The sequence below is a fragment of the Hyperoodon ampullatus genome, assembly GCF_949752795.1.
Source record: "Hyperoodon ampullatus genome assembly, chromosome: 18".
Classification (NCBI taxonomy): domain Eukaryota; kingdom Metazoa; phylum Chordata; class Mammalia; order Artiodactyla; family Ziphiidae; genus Hyperoodon; species Hyperoodon ampullatus.
The window spans coordinates 46,734,695-46,752,562 of NC_136931.1; the positions used below are offsets into that span (position 1 = coordinate 46,734,695).

The 17,868-nt window shown below is 54.5% G+C and overlaps 2 protein-coding genes across 4 annotated transcripts; both read left to right on the top strand.

The window, feature by feature from the left end:
* Window positions 1-4,206: 4,206 nt before the first annotated feature.
* On the top strand, window positions 4,207-8,557 carry FXYD1 (FXYD domain containing ion transport regulator 1). 3 transcript variants are annotated; one of them, XM_079723596.1, is made up of 7 exons: window positions 4,207-4,319; window positions 5,537-5,601; window positions 6,053-6,085; window positions 6,661-6,735; window positions 7,245-7,281; window positions 8,210-8,259; window positions 8,455-8,557. In XM_079723596.1, the coding sequence occupies exons 2-7, from the start codon at window positions 5,541-5,543 to the stop codon at window positions 8,475-8,477; spliced, it is 279 nt and encodes a 92-aa protein (XP_079579722.1). In that variant the 5' UTR covers window positions 4,207-4,319; window positions 5,537-5,540; the 3' UTR covers window positions 8,478-8,557. The 3 variants fall into 3 exon arrangements, with proteins under 3 accessions (XP_079579722.1, XP_079579721.1, XP_079579723.1); XM_079723595.1 differs by lacking the exon at window positions 4,207-4,319 and adding an exon at window positions 4,998-5,102; XM_079723597.1 differs by lacking the exon at window positions 4,207-4,319 and adding an exon at window positions 5,198-5,220.
* Window positions 8,558-9,051: 494 nt separating this feature from the next.
* On the top strand, window positions 9,052-17,570 carry FXYD7 (FXYD domain containing ion transport regulator 7; the record flags this gene model as incomplete). Its single annotated transcript, XM_079723819.1, has 6 exons — window positions 9,052-9,082; window positions 13,313-13,342; window positions 14,985-15,059; window positions 15,176-15,218; window positions 15,377-15,417; window positions 17,198-17,570. 6 exons carry the CDS (start codon window positions 9,052-9,054, stop codon window positions 17,218-17,220), a joined length of 243 nt encoding a protein of 80 aa, XP_079579945.1. The 3' UTR covers window positions 17,221-17,570.
* Between the last annotated feature and the right edge of the window lie 298 nt (window positions 17,571-17,868).

Here is a 17,868-nt window from a genome sequence, read left to right on the forward strand (position 1 = left end):
CCTCCTCCCACGTCCCTTCTCCCAGGAGGTTTGGGAAAGGGACTTGCTGGGCACCGGGTGCTCCAGGCAAAGCAGGGCGAGAAGGAGGAGGACGTCAGAGGCCATAGGAAGAGCAGCCCTGGGGAAGGGGCCAGAGGGCCATGGGAGGGGAGGGGCCACGGAGCGTCGGAGCTGCCCTGGCCCTCCTGGCCAGCCCCCTCCCCAGATTCCCCACTCCACCCCACTCACGGAGTGTGAGGAGGCTGTCACCAGGGTGGGGACCGGATGGCTCTGCAGGCAGGAGGGGGGTGGGAGGAGAGACCACCAAGGGCTGGAGGCGCGGTGGCCACTCCCAGCCAGCCCCCTCCCCTGGCTCCAGTAGGGCTGGGTGGGCACTGGCACCCGGGCTTGGAGGGACCAGCTCAGGTCCAGCTGCTCCCTCTGGTGGCGACACTCAGCAGGGCAGCCGCCCTGCCCCAAACCCACAGCCTCTCTTGCCCGAAATTAACTCCTTGAGTACCCACCACTCACTTAGGGGTAGGGAGCCAACCCAAGGGAAAAAGGATGATAATGATGCCTTCCCCTTCCTTCAGCACTGACTCTGTACCACGCCGCGTCCTACAAGTTCATCTATCAGCTCGTGCTGACCTCACTACAGCCCTCTGAGGCTGATACTATCATATGGCTATTTTACAGATGGAAATACTGAAGAGAGGGGTCAAGTCATTTGAGATCTGGGTTATCTAGCTGGGGCAGAGCCAGGACTCAAGCCCAGGCAGCTGGCTGCACAGCCTCCCAGTATGATTTTGCATTCCTCCTTTGGAGATCAGAACCCATGGATATTGGCTGTTTTCATTTGGACTAAGCTTTTAGCAGTTTGGATAGATTCTGTTCATTAAATAAGAAAAATAAATAAATGATATTACCCAATCTGAAGTAGTAGTAATAATACTCACTGAGCCCTTACTATGCATCAGTCTTGACATGAATTTACTCAGTCCTCACAACAAACCCTTGAGGTGGGTAGTATTATTAACCCCCACTTTACAGATGGGAAAACTAAGGCATGAGGAGAACACACAGCCTCTCTTGGCATTGCTGCACACACCCAGAACACTTGGAGGACAAGGGGCCTAACGGCACCAGCTAGGGGTCACCGGTCACGAAGCAGGGCATGGGGTGGGCCTGGCACGCGGGCTAGTCGGGGCTTTGGAGGGCACTGGGCAAAGCTGCTGGCAGATGAGGCCCAGGCAGCGTTGGGTCAGCTTCGGGTTGGCATACTCAGAACTGTTCCACTAACGCCTTTCACAGAAAAGTAGAAATGTGTGTCTTACTGGTAAAGCATAAATTATTAAACTTGAATATTTTTAAAAAGTATTAAAAGTGACCCCCCTGACACCAGGTGGGGTCACTCAGATCTGGGTCCCTGATCCTCAGTTTGCCCATCTGTCAAATGGGGCAATCGTGTCACCCACTTCTCAGATGTGTAGAGAATTCCTCCTCTATCCGAGAGGATAGAGAGTGTTCAGAGCAGGGTGGGCACCCCACAGCTTGGGGTGGATTCTGGACCCAAGTGCTTGTCCTGCACCTGAACATCTCTGTGATTTGGGCAAGGCCCTTCCGGTCTCTGTTACCTCAGCCATAAAGCAGGGATGATAAACTTCTTTACAGGGTCTTTGAAAAAGATAGATAAAGAGCTTAGGGCCAGGGACACCGAGGGGAGACAGATGGGCCTAAATCCATACTCACAGAGTGTTCAGCCCAGCAGCGTTCTCCCTCCTGTTTATGATGAGAAGAATGACAAAGATGATGATGGTGACAGCTTACTTTTTTTTTTTTTTTTGATCACTTACCGTGTGCCAGGCTTTGTTCTCAATATTTTCCATGGATCATTTCAGATAATCATCCCGACCTCCCTCTGAGTTGAATAGTATTATCATCTCCATTTTACAGAAGGAGAAACTGAGCCACAGAGAGGTTAAGTCATTGGCCCATCACCCAGTCCGTAAATGGCTGGGCCTCTCCACTCTGGAGCAGCTGGCCCTGTGAGGGGAGGACCCTGTGAGGGGAGGGAGCCCAGCACTGGCTAGAGCTAGCCAGGTGCCCCCCTCCCTGCTGGCCCCCCTTGCTGCTCTGTCATCCCTCCCCAGGGCTACATAAATATTAGGGTTATCATTAACCAGGGACTGCTGGTGACTCTGGGGTATAGGGCCACAAGGGGCAGAGGCTCATGAGGGACACTTCTGAAGCTGCCGGGGTCCTCTGAGACCACGTGCACATGTGCGCGCGTGCGCGTGTGTGTGCGCGTGTGTATGTGTATGTGTGTGTCAGGGCCAGCTGTGCCTGGGTATGAGCACGTCTACCCGCTCCTGATCTGTGTCCTGCAGAGTGTGGTATCTGGGCCCAGGTCTCTTTCAGGTGGGGGCAGTTTCTGTCCTTAACCACCAGAGGGACCTTGGGAGAATTATCTCCACTTTGCTAAACCTTGGTTTGCAGATATCTAAAATGGAGTTAATAATAAGAAAACGTCAGGGGGACTTCCCTGGTGGTACAGTGCTTAAGACTCTGAGCTCCCAACGCAGGGGGCCCAGATTCGACCCTTGGTCAGGGAACTAGATCCCACATGCATGCTGCAACTAAGAGTTTGTATGCCACAACTAAGGAGCCCACGTGCCACAACTAAGGGGCTCTTGAGCTGCAACTAAGACGCAGCACAACCAAATAAATAGTAATAAATAAGTAAATAAATATTTTTAAAAAAGACAATGTCAGGTTCAGAGACCTCTGAGCCTGGCCCAGGGTGATATGTATTACCTTAGTGATTTCTCCATTTTGTAGGATGGGAAACCAAGGCACAGAGAGGTCTCTTGGGCTGCTCGAGCTCTCACAACTAGGAATGGCAGAGCCCAGAGCTGATCCCCCTTTTCTCTGTCAGCAGTGCCTGGTAACCTGGTCCGCCCATGAGGACGCCAGGTGTGTTGTCCTCCAGGGGGTTTTAGGGGTCACATGAGCTCAGGGATGGGGAGGTTCTGGGCTAAACACATCAGCGCACACTTGGTGGTGTCTCCAAGTGTGTGAACACAGAGCGTAGGCCTGTATGTCTGCGACTGTATGACCAGCTGTGTGCCTGTTTGCCAGTGCATGAGGATGTGTGTGTGTGTGTGTGTGTGTGTGTCTGTGTGTGTGTCTGTCTGTCTGTTTTTATGGTTATGAAACCACAGCGTGGTTGGTTGTATGCCTGTGTCCTTGACAGTTTTTCTGCTTCTCCATGAGCCCATATAAATGTGTGTGTGCGTCTGTGTACAAATGTACACAGTTTGTGTGCCTTCACATGCCTGAGATTGTGTAGGAGTGTTGGCTGTGGCGGTGCCTTTGAATGTATTTATGTTTAGTGTGCATGTGTTGGTGTGTTTCTGTACAGACATTTGTCAGCATTGTCCTCGCAAGAGTGTGTATCTTTGTGACCATTTGTAAGAGTGCACAGTTGTGTGGTTGTGTCTTTGTGCCTCTATATGGGCATCCATCTCAATGAACACATGTGTGTTTTGTGTGTATACAAATGTGTTTGTCTTGGTGTTTTGTGACTGGTGTAAGAAGTGCTGGTGAGTGTCTTTGCGTTTCTCTATGGGTGTGTTATTCTGAATTTGTATGTATGTACATGCATGTATTTGTCTTGTTTTGTGCCTGTTTATCCAGGTCTTTGGGTTTCTGTGTGTGTGTGTGTGTGTGTGGTGTGGTGTGTACCCCTGGGGGACCTCACAGTCAGTAGAAGACAACCTACATACACGCTGAAATGCCCTCCAAACAGCCCTGTGGTGCTGACAAGGGCCCCGCAGGACCCTGGGGTCAGGGGTCAGTGGACTCCTAGGTACTCAGGCCAGGTGACCTTAAGCCCAGGCTGGGCCCAATTCCCAGGGAGCAGCGTGGAAAATCATTGACACCCACCCTGCCCTCCCAGCTCAGAAGTCCTCTGAAGTGTGCCCGAGGCTCACGTGTGAGTGTGTGTGTGTGTGTTTGTGCGCCTGTAATACAGTCCTCCCTGCCGGCACCTCCTCTCTCCAGCTTTCCCCACGGCTGGCTGCCTACGATTCCTCCCTCTGAGCTGAGAGAGTTAACCTAGCGGGCCAGGGCGGTCTGGGCTGGGGGCCGCCCCCTGGCCCCCCTCCAGCCCAGCTCCAGTTACAGCTGCCGGTTGGGGAGGGTAGGGGTGGGGTGGGGCGGGGAGGGGAGACGGCTGAGGGCAGCGCGGCCAGCTTTGGGCCAGGGGGTCCAAAGTGCTCGGCCCCAGGGCACAGCCGGACGTTTGGGGCCTTCTTTCGGCAGGGGACAGCCTGACTGGGGTGAGCGTCCCCTGCCCTTCCCCTCCAGGCCTCACCCCTGGCCTGGCTGGGCCGCCTATTTTGGGAACAGGAGTGGCTTCCCAGGCAGGCCAGACCCAAGAGGAAGGGAGTGTGGTTGGGACGTTGGGGTTCTCCCAGGGGTGGGAGTGTGGGTGCAGCTCCTCCCTGCTCCTGCTGTGGCACGTGCACCCTGGCTGGGTGTGGGTTTTGGACACTCACGTGTGTAGGGTGTAGGTCGGGTTGCGTCATTGTTTGGGGGTGCAGGAGGCCCAGATGAGGAGTAACGTGTGCCTGGGTCTCCACCCCATGTCCTGCTCCAACTAGAAGTTTGGGGAGTGGGCGTCGCCTCCATTCCAGCCCCACTGTGTGTGTGTGTGCGCGTGTGTGCGCGTGTGTGCATGTGTGCGTGCGTTCCTGCCCCTGGCATCTGTCTTCTATCTCTCAGCCCCGCGGGCCTGGGCCTCATGTCACTCGCCTGGTGGTGTCCGTTCGTGAAAGATGTCACCCAGAGGCAGGCAAAGGGGACGTTTTTCCTGTTCTCTTCTCTTCTAGGAGAGGAGAAGGGGTGGCCTTTCCCACGGGGGCAGCCCATGGCAATGTGGCAGCCCAGCCTCACCCGGGCAGGGTTGTGCATGACCCCCAAGTGGGGGGAGGAAGGCTGTTGCCATGGTGGCCTGTGCGAGGCAAATTCCTCCAGGGTGAAATGGGAGATATTTATACCCAGGGTCAGGCAGAGAGCGGGCCAGCGGCTGAGGGCAGGAGAGCTGGGATATTACGGACACGGTGAGGCCGTGGTGTGCGGGCAGGTGGGCCCTTGGGCATGTCCTGGCTGCCTCGTCCCTGGCAGTGTGTCTCTCTCTCCACCTGGGTGGGGCAAGGCATCCTGCTCTCCCCTGCCAGGGTAGGCATGGGGAATCTGGGGCCTGCTGTGGGGACGGCTCTGGCCTGCGGGAGGTCCCTGTGGACTGTGTGTGTGTCTCACCCCTGTCCTTGCTGCTCTGTGATCCCCATTGTGTGGGTTGTTTTCATGATGCTGTGTCCCGGTGAAGCAGGAGGGTGCCTCTGTTTCTCAGGGTGACCAAGCTGGATGATGGACGCTTTTGAAATTAAGTCCCTGGACTGTCTCTGACTTATCAGAGACAGTCCCCTGAAGAGAGTTCAGGCCCCAAAGGTGGGGGAACGAGGGTACAGTTTTCCTGACCCTTGGTGTCCCCCAGGACAATGGCATCTCTCAGCCACATCTTGGTTCTTTGTGTGGGTCTCCTCGCCATGGTCAACGCAGGTGAGTCTGGGGAAGGCAGCCCACTACCCACTTCAGCCCCAAGGGTGGCAAGGGTAGGGGAAACCCTGCAAGAGAAACAAGTTGGAGGCTCCAATCTGAACTGAGTCAGTTGAGGCACCAGGAAATTGGGGTCTCACGTGGGGTTCAGTCACAGGCTGGTATCTGGGGGAGGGGAGAGGATGCCCCAGGTCAGGCAGAGATGGAGGGCGGGATGGAGGCCTGTGAATGACGGAATCAGAGACAACCTGTAATGAGACGGAGAGCTGAGGCAGTTAGGTGCCTGCTGCTCCACCCAGGACAGTGCAGCGGGGCAGCTAAGACGCAGAGAGGGTAGGCAACAGTCTCCAGACTCTCGGCCCAGGAATGTAAAACCCCCAAAAGGTCTGTTTATGCCCCTCCTTGTCCAGGATCCCATGAAGCATCCGACCCTGATTTCTTTCTCTCTTTCCAGAAGCGCCACAGGAACACGACCCATTCACCTATGGTGAGGGAGGGAGGGGCACCTTTCTTTGGGAGTTAGGGGGGTGCTGGGCTGGGTTAGCCTGTCCTCTCCTCATTCCTCCCCTCCCCACACCTCTCTCTGTTTCTGTCTCCATCTATCTCTAGACTCTCAGTGTTTATGTCTCTGTCATTCTCATTGTCTCTCTTTCTCTTGATCTGGCTCTCCGACTCTTTCTGTCTTGGTCTCCCTCTGTCTCCGTCTCTCTGTTGGTCTCTGTCTATTTCATCCCTCTCTGTATCTCTGATTCTTTCTCCTTTTACCTCTTATGGCTCATCCTCTGCTGCCACCTGCCCTTCTCCTCTCCCTGATCCTCTCCCTCATCCTTCCCTACTCGCTTGTCTCCTCCCTCCTCCTTGCCTTGCCCACCTCCTCCCCTCCCTTTTCTTTACATGCTCTCTTCTCCCCGATCCCCCTTCTCCCACATCTCTACCTTCTCCTCTCATTGACCTCCTTTCCTCTACCCCATCCTTCCTCCTTGCCCCTTCCTCCCCATTCTGCCCCTCTACTATCCTTCCTCCTCCCCTCCCTGCATTCACGCTCCTCCTCGCTGCCCACAGACTACCAATCCCTGCGGATCGGAGGCCTCATCATCGCCGGGATCCTTTTCATCCTGGGCATACTCATCATCTTGAGTGAGTACCCCTACCCTGACTCCAGCCGCGAATCTGCGGGTGTCTGTCCCAACCCCGTCCAGTCCCCGCTCCGCCTCCAACCCCGCCCCTATCAGAGCCCTTGGCTCCGCCCTTGTTTCCTGCCCCCCGGCCCCGCCCTCGGCTCCGCCCCATTTATGCCCCTCCCCTATTGCAGCCCTAGGCCCCGCCCCTTCTACTCCGCCCTCGGCCCCGCCCCCGTTTCTATCACCGCCCCCGGGCCCGCCCCGTTTACGTCCCCGCCCTCGGCCCCGCCCCTGTTTCTGCCCCTCCCCTTTCCCTGCCCTAGGCTCCGCCCTGCCCCTCTACTCCTCCCTCGGGCCAGCCGCGTCTCTACTGCAGGCCCAGCACCCCCCTGTTCCTGCCCCACCCTTTCCCCGCCCCCCCCCCCCCCCCCCCCGCCGCTCCAGCCCTAGCGAGCGCGAGCTCTGGCTCGCTGTGCCGCGTAGAGCGTAATCTCAGCGCACTCCTCCCCACGCCCCCACCCACAGGCAGAAGATGCCGGTGCAAATTCAACCAGCAGCAGAGGTAAGAAGCCTCTCTGGGCTCTCACTCATCTACTCCCACTCTGAAGGAGCATTGGGGGTGAGGCCGGAAGTCCACTCAATCCAGAGCCAGAGAGACCCCTCGGCAAATATGTATCAAGCACCTACTACGTGCCCAGCCCCAAGCCAGGCCTTGGGACCAAGCCACGAATTAACTGCCCTCCCTGCCTGGCTGAGCTTCCAGCCCAGTGGGGGCGGTGGCGATGGGCTCCAACAGACCCACAAATATAAAATCACGAAGCGCGATAAGTGCTGTGAAAGAAAGAGCCGCGGCGAAATGAGATCACCTCACTTGGCGGCCCAGTTTAGCTCGGAGTCCTGTTTCTAGCTCTCTGATTCATCCTTAAATAAAAATGTAAAGCCCAGGCGATGTATGAATACCTTGTCGGTATTAAGATACTTGTAGATGTTATTATAAATAAAGGTAGTATTTATTGGGTGTGTCCCACGTGCAGGATGCTGTTTCATGATGTGTTATTTACCCCTCACACCATCTCTATAAGGCAGGTGCTGTTATTAACCTCATTTTACAGATGAGGAAACCGAGGCACAGGAAGGTGGTCACACGCCCCAGATCGCTCAACTGCAAGATGAAGGCTCTGGGTTTCTAGCCTAGGCCGTCTCCAGGCAATCTGCCCTCAAGTCACTTTGGCTATACCTCCTCTTCCAAATTCTAGTTCCTTCTCCAGCACTCGGGGAGGTACTCGCTGTTACCGGCTTGGAGTGCCTCCTGCCAAACACTTAAGCTGCTCCTGGGTGCACTGGATTTTCTGGCGGCCCGGAACCTGCTCCTCGCCCATCTCTGGGTCTCAGTACACAAGTCTGTGAAATGGGGGCTGCACTGGGGTTTCCCGGGTGTAGCTGCCTCTCTCCTTTTCCATCCCCAATTCCTTTTGCATCTCCTTTCTCAGGACTGGGGAACCGGATGAAGAGGAGGGAACTTTCCGCAGCTCAATCCGCCGTGAGTTTGGGGAGACTTCGGGTGTTTGGGGATGCGAGCTGGTTCCAAGAACCCCTTTCCTGGTCCTCCGTGGGCGCGTGGAGCGGGGGGCTTGATCTGAAACCCGAGGTCGGGGAGTTGCCCTGCTGTGCTCCCACCTTCCAGAGGAGCTGGAGCGCCCCTCCTGCTATCCGAACTCTATGTGTTCCTCCTTAGGTCTGTCCACCCGCAGGCGGTAGAGACACCTGGTGCGATGGAAGCCAGCCAGGTCCTGCAGCTCTGACTAGGCTGGAGGAGGGAGGGGGGGAGGAGGAGGAGGGGGCGAAGGGCTGGGATAGGGGGCTTGGAGGGCTCTCCTGCCTCTTACCCTTTTCACCCACACAGAATTCCCCTGGCATCTGACGCCTCCCACCCACCTTCCGTGCGCCCACCTCCATCTGGACTGTACTCTTCCCCAGCCCTGCCCCCACAGACTGCTGTCTGCCGCTCAGATTTCCAATAAAACGTGCTTTTCTGTCTTGACAGAGCGGTGTGGATCTGTCAGTCCCTTCGCGCGGAAAGCCTGGGCGCCCCCTTGGCCCCGGCAGAGGGCGCCCCCACCCTTGGGGAAAGGGCGGGGACGTCGGCAGTGGGCGGGGGCGGGGGCGGGGGTGGCCGGGACGGGGGCGGGCTCTCCGGGCCCCCATTGGCTACGGCCCCCTCCACACCAGGGCTCCCCCCATCTCCCCCCCGACAACAGTCCGTCCCGATTCCAGCTGCTGCAGCCGCGCCTTCACCGCCTCGGCATCCAGCCGCCCCCTGCTCCGGCTTGGCATGGCGACCCCGACCCAGGTCACCACAAAGGGTGAGCGCCGCCTGGGGAGAGGGCGCAGGGGGGCTCCGGGATTTTAGAGCTTAGGAGAGAGGATCTGGGGAGATTCCAGTACTGGAAGGGGAGGGGAATGGGGAAGGGGATGTCCCTTCCTACCATGGGCGGAGGCCCCTGCAGTGCACCCCTTGGCACCCCTCCAGGCCTCTTGGACACCCTCTCCCGGTGGTGTCGTTCCTGTGCGGGACCCGTGGTTGGAGAGCGGCAATCCCGGGAGAAAGGATGCTCGGACCGGTAGCTATAGCAACCGGGTGGCTGGTCCAGCACAGCGGTGGTAGTGGACTCGAAGAGATGGGCTTCGAAGGTGGGAGCGGGTGGATCTGCAGCCACAGAGGTTCTCGCAGATTTCAGGGTCTCTGCGGAGGGTATGGGGAGGGGGTCCATATGCCTCTTTTTTTTCTAGTGCTGGCACCTACGGTGGGTGTTTCCTGAAATCTGTGACAGGCAGGTTCAGTGGGAAGCAGGGAGAAAGAGGGAAAGATAGGAGCTGGAGGAAGTGAGAGAGAGACGGAGAGAGACAGAGAGAGCAAGAGAGAGGGAGACCGAAAGGAATATAGAAAGAGACTGACAGAGAGCCTGAAAGAGATAGAGACTGAGAGATAGAGGGCCTGAGGCAACTATGGAGAGGGAGGCATAAAGACACAGAGGGGGAGAGAGAGAGAGATGGACCCACAGCGTGAGAGGGAAATGGAAAAGAGAAGGGGGGTGGTGGCACAGGGTGGGGCCCGTACCACTGCAGTGAGCCCCCATGGGCAGGGATGGGTGTCAGGACCCTCCTTCCCAGCCCACATTCGGGGTGTTGTCTGGTCCGAAAGGTGCACTTGGGTGTGCACACAGATGTCCCTCCCTACCTCCATCGCCCACACAGAGATTTACATTTCACACCATTAGCCCAATTATGCACCCCCGAAATACTCACCCCCCCAACAGCCCCCTTTCTTGAGCCTGCTTCTGCAGAGGAGCAAGGGGAAGGATGCGTCCATGGTGGGGGAGAGGTGGGCGAGGGAGGGTCTCCAGCGCTGAGAGCAGGGCCAGGGGAGAGGCCAGCGGTGCTGAGGAACCTCTGGCAAGTGAAGGGAACCCCAATTCCACTCTGATCTCTCCTTCCCTGCCCGCTTTCCCGGGAGGCAGGGGCTGCTGCACTGAGCCATATCTGCAGAATTTGAAGCAGGGCGGGGGGGTGGGGGTGGGGGGGCGGCTGCAGAGGCTGGAAGCCACCCTAGGGAGAGGGGGCAGGGCTGAGGCAGCAAGCCTGGCGGGAGCCTAGTGCTTCCTTTCGCCGAGATGGTGGTTAGCAGGATCGATGACAGCAGTCGGGCAGAGATGGGAGGACAGATGCCCCCACCTCCCCGCACCTCTTCTCCAGTCACAGCAGGAGAGGGGAGCACAGGTCCTGGGAAACCCCGGGGGAGGAAATGCATGTTGCCTGTTGCAAACCACTTAATGAAATGAGTGAATGAATGAATGGTTTTGGGGCGGGGGATGGCTCCCGCATCCCCCCATCCCCCACTCCATCAGAGAGCAGGAGGATATGTTGGGGACACACAGAAAGAAGATGCAGGAGCACAGCTGGGTCTGGGTCCCTATCCCTAAGAAGGACCCTCCGCTTGGCCAGAAGCCAGTCCTGCAGAGGCAACAATAGGAGGTACAAAGGGAGCAGAGGCAGTCAAGGTTGGCCCCAGAGTTAGAAACCCAACCCCCAAGTCCCACACAGGACCCTATCCAGCCTGGGGTACCCAGACCCATCACCTCTCTTCACCTCTCAAGATGCCCCAGTTGCCATAGTAACCACCTCCTTCCTCATGTCTCCTTGGCAACTGGCCAGGAGCGGTGCACATTCCTTCCCCTGCCTCCTGGCTCCACCCTTAGCTCAGCCTCGTCCTGAGGACCCAGATTGCTGGGGCAGCAGAGACCAGAAGAGGCACTTCTGCATGGAGCAAGGAGCACCCAGGGAGGAACCAAAGAGGACTCTGGGGCAGGCTCTCACCCACTGGGCTTCTCTGATGGTTTGGGGAGGCAGGATGTGTGGAAACACAGGAGACAAAAGCAGGATAATTCAACTGCTCCACCTCTGATGCAGTCTCCCTGCAGCCTAGTAGGAGCTCATTCATTCATTCATCCATTCATTCATTCATTCTAGAAAATTTCTTTGAAAAACTTTCTAAATGCCAGGATTAACAGTAGAGATGAGTCCAATAAATTTACTCTCCATCTGGTGGGGGAGCTAAGACAGAGCACAGATGGCTCTAAAATAATGTTTCCCCATCTTGATGCTTATGAGTACCACCTTCATGATTTTTGCCCTGTCCAAATGTTCCCCACACTGATATTTATTTAACATTTTTCCTTCAAAGAATTAACTTCTAAAAAACTTTGTTAGCTTTATTTTATACTGCCACCACAAATGGAAAATCAGGAATTTTTTTTTTTTGGTCTTACACTGAAGGCAAGTATTAAAATGATCTTAAACAAGTGACTTCACTTTTCTGAGCCTCAGTGTCCCTCTTTTGTGGCATGAGAATGAAGACAGCGCCTATATCAGAGAGCTGCTGTGAAGATAAGTGTGTTAATATCTGTAAAGTGCTTAGAAGAGAGCCTGGCATGGACTCAGTGCTATCAAATGCTGCTTAGATAAATAAATAAAGGAGAAAAGCAAATAACGTCATAACAGTCTATTTAGATATTGTTGCCTGCTGAAGGCCCTGAACCCAAGGCCTGTTTTATCTTGGGAGATTAACAAGGGTTGGAAAGTGTAGAGTCACATCAGCTCCTATTTAAGACTTGCTCTTTGAAGATTGGACAGGGAACTGAGAGGGGTGAACTTACACACTGTGAATCAGTGCTAATCAGGGTCTTGCCTGGGTGCCACCTGCATGAGTCAGTTTAAACTAGAGTATGCTGTGGTAACAAATAGTACCAAAAATCTCAGTGGCTTCTCACAATGGAGGTAGATTTCTCATTTAGACTATATGGCCATCACAGGTCAACTGGGGGGGGGTCTCTACTCACCAAAGAAAACTGGAGAAGCCACGATCCTGAGCATTCATATCACCAGGCCAAAGGCAAAAGAGAGCTCTTGTGTGGGCACTTAAATGCTGCAGACGGGACTTACAGTTCATTGGCCTGAATTAGTCATATGTCCCCCTTCCCAACCTCAAGGTAACCATCCTTCCTGAGCCTGGATAGGGGAAGAACATTAATGACAACATCTGGCATCTCCCTGGCACTCTTGATAACCCCCACCCCCGCTCCCCTAGTGGTGCTTGTTTTGCAGAATTGTGCTCTAATCAAGGCAGAGTGTACTAAAAGCTGTCAGAGGAATTAGGGAAGCATCAGCATGGGTTTCCTGAATAGGAAGGATGTTCTGAGCTCTTCTGAAGGGGAATATAGTTTGAGACAGGGAGGTGGGAGCTGGGGAAAAGTAAATCCACAGACACACAGACACACACACGTTTTATCCACATGTTAACATTTATGAAATCAGAGTGAGTCTTCCAATGGATGAGTATGTTTTATGTGGTACAGCTACATATATATGCGTGCATATACACACACACTGGGAAAGCTATTACAAAGTCAATTTTGAATCTTTAAATTGATGTCTGAGAAATAATAATATAGGATATATATATATAATATAGTATGATATAATATAATTAATAAATATAATATAATATACAATTTTGGACAGCTCTGCTCTGCTGGATTTGGTGGCAGGAGCAAGTGGATGAGAGCAGTAGCCACAGTGCCTGCCTTTTGGAGCTCTCAGATGGCTGAGAAGTTTCAGGGAGTGTTCAGGGGAAGCCGATACACTCAGCAGTCCACTCAGCAGTGGGACTGGAGTCTCAGCATCGTATGCAAATGGGAGTATATATGTGTATTTCAGGAAATGAGTCCATGCTTGCATTAGACCTCCACGGGGGGCTAGGACCAGGACCGCCATGTATGGTTAGGTAGGTTGTACACTGTACAAGGGAAGGTATCGAGCAATGGAATGAGTGGGGGCTGGAATCCAGCCTATGCTCCTCTCTTTAAGCTTTGTGTCTGGCCATGAGGCTACATCATCCAGAGCAAGAGGTCTCATTATCTGATTTCTACACAGAAACCACTGGACCAGTGGCCCCGTCAGAATTCTCAAAAATGTTAAGAAGCTCATTGCTGAAATTTTTTTCCCCCTCCCTTTCTTTCTCTGCCTTCTTGCCACAGTTCCTCAGGAACCTGACCCATTTTACTACGGTGAGTGGCAGATTCTGTGATGAGGGTACCCTGGGGCTGGATGGAGGGGTGGCTGTAGATTCCCATGGGTCACTGCGGAAGTGGCTTCAGCTATGGCTACATGCTACGTGCTGGCCCACTGGCCATGTGACCATGTGGATATAATTCACATCAGCTGGGCTCATGGAGGGTCGAGTCAGACTTGGGGAGGGGGTACCCTCTATGGACCCTCTTTAGGCTTCACCAGCACTCTGGGCTGGTGTACTGGGATCATCAGAGAAGCAAACAACTCTGACACCAGGCTGTCGGGATTTGAATCCTGGCTTATCCACTCACTGGCTGTGTGGCCTTGAGCAAGGAACTTTGCCTCTCTGGGCCCTTCTGTAAATAAAGAATAGTAATGGTACCTATAAGTACCTATAAGGACTGTGGGAAAGAGTTACTTGGATGATATCATTAAATCTTCCCCACAGCATTGAAGCTCAAACAATTACTCCAGGTCTAGCAGAACTGACCCCAGTTCCCCCTCTAAATACCCTCCTGCCCTCTCCCATTGCTCACTCATACCACTTCTCCATACACCAAGTTCTTTCCTGCCTCAGGGCCTTTGCACTTACTGTTCCCTCTGCCAGAATACTCGTCCTCTGGCTCTCCACACAGCTCCTTTTTCTTCTTCAGGCCTCAGATCAAATAATGACTGTCTACTAGGAGAAGCCCTCCTGACTCCCCAGCAAGGGGGGGCTACACCCACATCTAGCCATGGTCACATGACTGAGTTTTTTGGTTTTCTTTTGTTTATCATTATACGAACGACAACTCCCTGAGGGCGGGGGCCTGGGCTGCTGCTGGTACGGAGTGGATGCTTTATAAATTAATATTTTGATAAATGTTTACTACAGCATACTAGACAAGAATAATTCTTATGAAGGAAAATAAAAGAAAGAATGAGATTAGGAAATGTTGAGGAGAGCATGGAAAATTCTAAATGAGACAGCCAGAGAATGTGTCACTAACATTTGAATAAAGCGCAGAAGTTGGTAAGGGAGGGATATTTGGGGGAGGAGCTTTCAGGCAGAGGGCCCAGCAAGTGCAAAAGCCCTGAGGTAGGACCATGCCTGATAGGCTCCAGGAACTGCAGGGAGACTGGTGTGCTTGGAGTAGGGGATTGAGGAGGAGAGTGGAGTGGGATGAGCTCTGAGAAGGGATAGGAACTAGATGGTACAGGGCCTCACGGGCTGTGGGGAGGACTTTGGCTTTTCCTTGCAATGCAGTGGAAGTTGGAGGGGGTGGAGTGGTGTGCTCTGAACTCAGGAAGACCCTGATCAGACTCAGGTGTTAACAGTATCCCTATGGCTGGAGGGTTGAGTAGGGGGATGGGTGACAGAGAGACCACAGAGAAGGTTATTTGCTGAAAAATATACATATATATATATATATATATATATATGCAATAGAGGAAGGTCATATCTATATCGATATCTATGGCCAAAGAATCCAGAGAAGGGTAAAGAGGAGAGGTTAAGGGGAGCACCCAATGCCCAAGGCCATGCACTTGATCCTCACGTTGACCCACTGGAGGAGCCTGCAGCCTTGAACCCAGGCCAAGGCTCCAGGGGAGCTGAGGTGCTGCCCCCACTTTGATGTCCTCCAATATCTTCCCCAGACTATGATACTGTCCAGACCGTGGGCATGACTCTGGCTACCATATTGTTCCTGCTGGGCATCCTCATCATCATCAGTAAGTGTGACCCCTTCTTGGGCTCCAAAGCCCTGGGCACCTACAGTTCCCCTGCTGGCTCTTGTCCAGACCCTTATGTCCTGTCTCCTTGTTCTGTTCTGTCTCTGTCCTAACAGGCAAGAAGGTGAAGTGCAGGAAGGCGGACTCCAGGTCTGAGAGGTCCGGCAGCCGTGGGGAGAGGCGGGGCGGGGTGGGAGCAGCCTGGGGCGCAGGGGTGCTGCCACACAGAAGGGCCCCCAGGGCCTGCTAGGTGTTTCCCAGAAAGCCTGCGCAATTGAGCCTCTTTATGCTTTTCTCTCTCATCTTTGCTTCCACAGCCCAACATGCAAATCCTGTAAGTCGGAGCTTCCCTCCTCAGGTGAGGGTGTGAAAGGCTGTGGCTCTGGGAAGATGGGTGGGAGCAGGGAGGGGAGTCAGAGGGGAAACTGCACTGGATGTCCCTAAGAATGGGGCCACCAACGATGGAGCTGAGACCCTGCCGATCAAACATGTTAAAACATGAAGTTAGCGGGATGTGAAATGTCCTAAAGAGTCCTTGAAACTGCCCAGAAACAAGTACCTAATCTCATAAAAGCAAGGATGAACTAATTCCCCAGATGAGAAAGCCACAGCCTGTGGAGAGAGGGGTCCACGTGGGAAAAGGCTGTTGGCGGTCAGAATGAAGGCAGAGTTGAGCACTAGAGAAGGCAGGAAGATAGAATGTTTTCCAGACTTCACTGTTCAGCTGGGAAGATCTAGGACGAAATGACTGAGAAAAAGGGAGGGAGGAAGGAAGGCTTGTGAATAATTGTATCAAAAAACAAAAGGAGAGACATATAGAATACAGGTTTTAAAAATTGATATTGGAGGGCTTCCCTGGTGGCGCAGTGGTTGAGAGTCTGCCTGCCGATGCAGGGGGCGCGGGTTCGTGCTCCGGTCCGGGAGGATCCCACATGCCACGGAGCAGCTGGGCCCGTGAGCCATGGCCTCTGAGCCTGCGCTGCGACAGTGAGAGGCCCTCGTACCGCAAAAAAAAAAAAAAAAAAAAAAATTGATATTGGGAAAGAGAGAATAGAGGAGAGAATATGAGTGTGAGGATGGAAAGATGGAAAGTATAGGATAAAGAGTGAAGAGAATGGGGATGTAAGAGGAGGTGAAGGGTGCAGGAGAGGAGTATAGGAGGGGATAGAGGAAGAGGGGGAAGGAGTCCCTAGAAGGGGTGGAGAATGGAGGAGGAGGGTGGAATGTGGGAGGGGGTGGGGTGAAGGGGCGGTGGAGGAGGGAGGGGGTGGAGGGGGAGGGGGGGAGGGGGGGAGGGGGGAGGAGGGGGAGAGTGAGTGCAGGTGGATAGATGTAGGATGTAGGAGGGGGGATAAGCATGTAGATGAAAGATTGTGACTCCTTGGGGGTGTTAATTTTAATTATGTAAAAATATCTCGACCTGTTTTTAGTGGAACTGTGTCCTTTCCAGGGACTTTTAAAAAATCAGAGATGGGAATCTCTCTGCCTCTTATAAAGTTTTTAGAACTAAAAAAATGGGCCTTGGGGTACTCCATATTTGGAGGATTTGATGGGGAATTTCATGTGTTTAGTTTCACGTTTATTTAATGAGATTTAAGAACATTAATGGGTCACTTTGTGGATGATGGGGGGGTATGGTTGGCCTGGGTACCTGGCCACAGTCTAAGAATATGTACAGAATTCTGACCCATTCCACTTGAATGATGGGCCCAAGTGGGTGGGAGACATGGGAATTCCTGTTGTATCCAGATGTTCCAGAGATGGTGTGCTGGAAAGGAGTGGGGGTATAGGAGGACGTTGGGAGCACGGGAGAGGGATGGAGACTCCTTTTCTGGTGGGGGGACACCCCAGAAAAGCCCAGGCTGGGCCAGGGGTCTTCGGCCTCATCACAGATGTGTTCCTCTCATGACAGTGTCCTGTGGGACAGGACAAAAGCCCCAAAGGTGTCCCTCTATGGACCAGATATTAGGATGCAGGGAGGCAAGACAACTTCCCAGGGCTAGCAGCTCTGGGGAGACAGTCTGGAGATCTGACTTGCATGACGGGGCCCTGGGGCGGGGGGGTGCTGCCTCCACCCCTCTTGCTGCCCGCTGAAGCTCCATGGCTCTCTCTCTCTCTCTCACTCCCTCTCACCCCAGCCCCTGGAGGTGGCGGCGTGTAGACCAGCCCTGGGCACCTCCACTACTGCCCCTGCCTGAGTGCGGGAGCCTGAGGACCGGGTGGAGGCGGTGGGGACCCCAGCCTTGCCCAGGGAGCGCTCCCCTGAATGAGCCGTCCCACCTACTCCAAGGCTGGAGCCGCTGCACCTCCCCAGGCCTTGGCAGTTACGACCCCCCAAAGAGCCCGTCTGCATCCCAGACCCAGGGACTCAGGCTTCCAGCTCCTGGGGTCCCGGGAGTCCACCCTCAGCCCCCCACAATCCCTGTGTGCTACTCCCCGGCACCTCCCTGCTCCCCGCACCCTCAGCGTCTATGTCTTGAGCTTAATAAATGTGCATTTGGTTTTTCCCCCTGTTCTGTCTGTGTGTTCTCATCTGTGGGGACAAAACGGGGGAGGGGACAAAGCTGAACCTGGGGAGCGCTCTCCCCCATCCCCAGGTTTCCCCCCTTCCTCTCCTTCCCCTCCCCCAGTGCCACAGTGGCCGCCTTCTCTCTCAGAGCCCCTCAAGCGTCCCTTCCCTCCCTCAGCGCCACCGCCCCCAGCTGCCCCTTGCCTCCTCATCCCCGAGACCCCAGAGTAGACCCCTCTCCCGCTCTCCCTCCCTCCCCACAGGAGTCCCACCCCGCCCAGACCTGCCCACCCTGCTGTC